At 38.2% G+C, this 5,934-nt stretch overlaps 1 protein-coding gene across 2 annotated transcripts in view; it reads right to left on the bottom strand.

The window, feature by feature from the left end:
- Positions 1 to 500: 500 nt before the first annotated feature.
- The window catches only part of JARID2 (jumonji and AT-rich interaction domain containing 2), a 365,382-nt gene continuing 359,948 nt past the window's right edge, over positions 501 to 5,934 (bottom strand). For both annotated transcript variants that reach the window (XM_063923201.1, XM_063923200.1), the window contains one exon: positions 501 to 2,704. In XM_063923201.1, the coding sequence (XP_063779271.1) occupies positions 2,525 to 2,704 (180 nt within the window). In that variant the 3' untranslated portion in view covers positions 501 to 2,524. The remainder of the gene's footprint in view (positions 2,705 to 5,934) is intronic.

The following is a 5,934-nucleotide window of genomic DNA, read 5'->3' as shown; positions in this document are numbered from 1 at the left end:
CAGGTGAAATAATGCACATTTCTAACAGAATAAAAATAATAATAATTTAATTAATACTAAGAAAAGCATATTAATGGTTTAAAATAGTACTTTAACCACAATATTTTATTTCACAAATAAACCACCATCCCCAAAGCAAAAGAACAGAATTCTTATAGCCGGTGACATGGATTATGAAGAAAAAACCCCATAAGAAACGAACTCCTGCTTGTGCCTGTCTGCAACTGAGATTCCCACATGTTATTGTTATATACATAGTTGAGCCGTGCTAGCAACCAGCTATAGGAGTCCAACGTGTGGGCCTAGGAGCATCAAGGGACTGTAGGTGCCATAAGGAATTTCTCCCAAGTCAATTATTGCCAACAGTAAAAACAAAAAATAAAAAATGTAGGTGGATTAAGGTTTAACCAGCATGTTTTATATTTGGTATTCATACATAAACAACCACCCACCCGCAAAGTGGTACAATAGTGGGTGTCTCAAAATGAACAACACACATATCAAAAAGTTTTGTCTTATTTATTAATAAACCTTGTTGTACAAACCTGAAAAGTAAACAAAACTGGCAATAAACAACATGGAGTCTTTCCACCACAAGGAAAGAGAGCAGTGCCAATAAATTAAAATGTCAACCTGTAAGCCGTAGTCATAGAAGGTTACTGTCAAGAGGGAAAAAGCACACAGCAAGGCCATAAAACTGGACAACCACATTTGAAAAACACTTGACTCTGTTTATGTTATTGTTAAATATTCAAAAAACAGTTCAGTCTTCTGCAACAACAACAAACAAATTGTATTAAAGGACACTCTCCCAATAGTTTCCACTGGCGAGTTCAGTGCAATATGGCTAGCTACGGTTTTTCGGATTTCTTTCAACCATGATATAAAGAATTTTGTTAAAACATTTTCCCTTTTTTTTATTTTAGTCCCACACATAACCAATCAGAAAAAAGGGGCCTAAAAATTACACCATTATCCTTTTTTTTTTCTTTTTAGTTGTTCAGTGATGTAAGCAGCACTTATATATGTTACAAGAATAACCCTGTAAGCATCCAAACCATCCGATGAAGAAACTGAAATGTAAGGCTTTTTCTTCATCTTTATTTTTCACCGTCCCCTTTCCACCCCGATCCCCAAAAGAAGGCTCAAGTATTTTAAACAATTTACAAGCATATGTACAAAAAAAAATTGTGATTTGTATTTTTCTCTTCTGCTAGACACAGAGCTAACAAAAAAAAAGACAAGACAATGAGGAAAATTATTTTTCACATTCACAAAAAATAAAAAGATAAAATCAGACCCTAGTGGCTCTAAAAGATAATCACTGAAGCAATTCATCTCTGTCGCAGAAATTAGCAAAGTAATACACAGCAAGAATCTACAACAGAGAGAGGGTTCAACATAAAACAAAATACATATATATTAATGCTGATTGTGTGATGTGTTGAGACAGCAGTGGAATGAAATGGAATGTTAGAAAGATTGCACGTCTATGACATAGAAGCACTTCAGGCTTCAACCATTTATATATATATATATACTTTAAATTAATTTTCCTTTTCTTTACCGAAGGATGCTATTGAAGTTTTTTTTTTTTTTAAACATTTCTTTCTTTTTTTGATAAAGTAGCCAACAGCACCAAAAATAACAGAGTGGATTCCTTATGAAATCAGGCACAGTTTATAATCCCCAACCCGCCCACCCCACCACATGACTTCTTCCAGGCAGGCATTGCTTGAGTTCATTTTCCTCTTCTCCTATAACAGATGCATAGAAATGTGCTGGTAACAGAAAACCGATTCCAAATCTCAGCATTTTGCCTCCGGGTTTTGTGTGGAAAAGTTAATCATCAGCTGCCAAACCATCCTCCAATTTTTGTGTTTGTTTTTTTTAAGTTATTATATTTCAAATCCCACTTTAAAAAAAATAATAATAATAAAAAATACAAAAAAACTCATCTTGCACATGAAAGAATGAGACATAACCAAGGAGGGGCAGGTTTGTTCAAGTTTCATTTTTCTCTTCTCTAGAAAAAACTGCTCCCTTGGCTGGATAAAGAAATACAAAGAAATAAAACACACCTCAAACCTATCAAAAATTTTTTAAAAGCCTTGTTTTTTTCACTCATTGTTGTCAAGGTAGGCTTTCTCATTCAGTCTATGGGGGTTGCCGGAAAAAAAAAATTAAATTAAAAACACAGACTGTCCCCTTAGATTATCATAAAACAGTGACTAGACTGCAGTGTTGAAATTCAGACTGCAGTGTCTAAATAGAAAACAAATAAAATAAAATCAGTTTAATGCTAAAACAAAGTTACTTCTCTAAAAACCAGAAGACGAAAAAAAAAAATCTTCTTAGAGCTAGTGCAAAGACAGCCTGTACTCTACAGCAAAGTACTCCAACTATGGTATAATTACAAAATAAAAATTATATATATTTATATATATATATATATATATATATATATATATATATATATATAAAATTCTATATGCTCAGAGAAATGGGAGTGTTGGCATCTTCATTATGAATTTGAAGCACTTTTGGACAAACTGATGGATGAAAGTCTAGATGTTGGCACATCAAGCATTGCTCTCTTCCTTGGTCCCCTTTTTGGTGTACATTTAACCAGACAGCTCTCGATGCTGTTGCTTTTCCCAGACACTTTCCCACAGATCTCATTGACAAGACTAATTATTTGTTCCTGTAAATAAAAGAAAATAAATACAGTAAATTTAATTTTAAATGTGTTTTTCCCAAAATCGTAAATCAGGCCTGTAGTCGACGTCTGCTGACAGTATACATACAATGTGGAATTTATTACATGTTTTATTCTTTTTACATGGCGCTACTTAGTCTGTATCATCGTTCAGGGAAAATTAGATAAATATACACAATCATTATAATTCCTAAGCTTCAAACAGACAATACATGGGGGAAAAAAAAAACCTGTGAAATATTAACACAACTACAGTAAAGGGCCGTACACATGAGATTTCTCCCAGAGATGTGTGATGAGCGATACAGCACGAACGCTCAGCACACATCTCTCCCCCACTCAGCGCGATACCGGTACCAGTACCGGCCATATCCACAAGCGAGGCCGCGCATCGCTAGGGGGCATACACACAGAGAGATCCGTGCTTAATTTCTAAGCAATCTAGTCACATACCCCCTTAAGTTATTAACAGTAGCTCTCAATGACCCAATACCCTGGGGATAGAAATACGGAAAGAATCAGAGTCGGTGACTAAATGGGAGCACACTAGAGAAAAGGATAGTGCTGTCTGAAAACCAATAGGGAGGCAGGTCCTGCTTGTGAGACGTTACAGTCTTGGGGAGTTGCGGTGTAAATGGGAGGTGAACTAAGAAGAGATGAGGGAGAGCAAAGGGTGTGAGTTAAGAGTGTAAGGCAGTGTTTCACAAACTTGAATTTTTGTTGGGGCACCCCTAGGCCAAAAGTTTCTTATTGAGAAATTCAGATAAAATATGAAATTAAGTAGATTGTATTAATGTCATACTTAGGTTCAGTTACTGTATGTGGTGAGGGGCAGGATTCACTTCAGTTTATCCACATATATATGACTGGAAGCCAAAAGCACAGGTTTTGCCTATTACATTGACCATAAATAATTTGATTTGGTGCTGGACCACCAACTCAGGGCACCCCTGCAAGTACATTGAGGCACCCCAGGGTGCCACAGAAGAGTTTGAGAACCACTGGTGTTAGGCGATCTTGTAGGCCTGAATGTGCAGGTGAGTTTTTAGTGCAAATTTGAAACAATGTAGAATAGTAGTCTGACAGGATAGAGTAGTGAATTCCAGAGGAAGGAAGCGGTATAGGAAAAGCCTAGGACATGCGAATGGGAGGAGGAGGAGGAGGTAATTAGTGAGGAAGAAGGGTGAGAGGGAATGGAGAGGGCAAGAGGAATAGTTGATGGAGATGAGGCTGAAGATGTAGGAGGGGAGAAGTGGCTGAGTGGTTTGTAAGGGAGTATGAATTTCTTTAAAACTGGATTCTGTAGGGGAAGGGAAGACAGTGAGTTGAAGGTGCTGATGGAAGGAAGCTGAATCAGTGCTAAAAGGTTGAAAGATGAGACAAGCAGCAGCACTGAAAGTAGTAAAACGTAATGACATGTTTTGAAAAAGAAGGAAGGTAGACTCAATGGAAATACAGTAGTGGATAAGTGGTATCCCATCAGAGGTGGTAGAGGCTAGCAGGTATATTTACTAAAGTTTGGGTTTATAAAAGTGGAGAAGTTGCCCATAGCAAATACTCAGATTCTACTGTACTTATCATTTATCTAACACCTTCTAGAAGATTATAGCTATAATCAGATTGGTTGCCATGGGCAACATCCCCACTTCCAAAAACCCATTCTTTAGTAAATATACCACTAGGGCAGTAGAGCAATTTAAACATGCTTGGAATAGGCATAAGAATATCCTTACAAAGAACACAGAGGTCAATTTGCAAAAAAAAAAAAAAAAAAAAAAGGGAGGGAGGGAGGGACAGAAGATGGTGCAAGAGATTTTTATCTGCCGTCAAATTCTCTGTTTCTATGTTTCAATTGTAGTCGGTAACAGTGAAAAGGAGGAAGAAATCAGGACCAGGGATTAGCTGTTTGCGGGAGATAACAAAGGTGTAAACAGGAGATTTAGTAGCCTCCAGAGTGATAAAGAGTCTATTCCTGGATATTTTGCAGAGGTGAAATTGGCAGGATTGAAAGATAACATGAATGCAAAGTGTGAAAGAAAGAGGGGAGTTAGGGATGAAACTCAGGCAACAAACTTCAGGAACAGCAGAGAGTTAGGAGAGAAGACAGTAAGCTTAGTATTTGGTGAGGGGCAGGATTCACTTCAGTTTATCCACATATATATGACTGGAAGCCAAAAGCACTAGTTTTGCCTATTACATTGACCATAAATAATTTGATTTGGTGCTGGACCACCAACTCAGGGCACCCCTGCAAGTACATTGAGGCACCCCAGATGTTAAGTTAAAGTAAGTGCTGGGACATCCAGAATGAGATGAAAAGCTGGGTATACAATGGAGCAATAGCGGGACAACTTGCTGTTTTGTAACAACAAAGCGTTTACATCACCGAGTGCAGTGATCAGGAACCTTTGGCACTACAGCTGTTGTTGAACTACACATTCCAGCATGCCCTGCTACAGTTCTACTATTTGGCCATGCTAAAACTGTAGCAGGGCATGCTGGGATGTGTAGTTCAACAACAGATGGAGTGCCAAAGGTTCCCCATCACTACAGTAGACAACATGAATGATATTGGCTGATGATTTCCCTTGAATGTTCCAAACTTAACGATACAGTGTGTACACAATCATTGAGCAATTTTTACAAAAGTCCTAGTGTGTAGGGGTGATTTGTGCGCTCCCATGTAAAGTCTTCGATTGGCTATGCTGTATGGCCAACCGGAAGATTTGGAAACGCAACCTGGTGTGCGCTAATGAAGGACAGAACATTATATTGTTCATTAAATCGTGTAGTGTGTATCGGTAATCAGGTTCAAGGGATATCCGTCCCAATAGCCAATTGCTCTATTGTCTGCTCGGCTACAAGATGAAAAAGAAAGTTATGGGGAGGAGAAGTACAGAAGTGTCCTCATCCTTCATTGCTGCAGTTAGACCACAAATCCCTGCTCTGTGTTTCAGGTTTTGTGCAACTCTGCTTGTGCCGAGCGCCTGTCACACGATTGTGCAATTTAATCACAGTATGATACAGCAAAACTGCTTCACAAGCCTGAATCTGTATACGAAGTGCTACGATGCACGGGCCAGTGCTTTTTTAATGCCAAGTTCCATTCCGGGTCCTTTTCTATTCCGGAGTTCACATGCAAGTCACACCTAGGGGTAGATTCAATTAGCTGCAGAGATTACTACAAGAGTAAAGCTCCAGGTTTAACGGTTGTA

This window comes from Pseudophryne corroboree, chromosome 5 (assembly GCF_028390025.1).
Source record: "Pseudophryne corroboree isolate aPseCor3 chromosome 5, aPseCor3.hap2, whole genome shotgun sequence".
Taxonomy (NCBI): domain Eukaryota; kingdom Metazoa; phylum Chordata; class Amphibia; order Anura; family Myobatrachidae; genus Pseudophryne; species Pseudophryne corroboree.
Note: the sequence above shows the minus strand (reverse complement) of the source record. Positions and strands in the feature narration are given on the sequence as shown.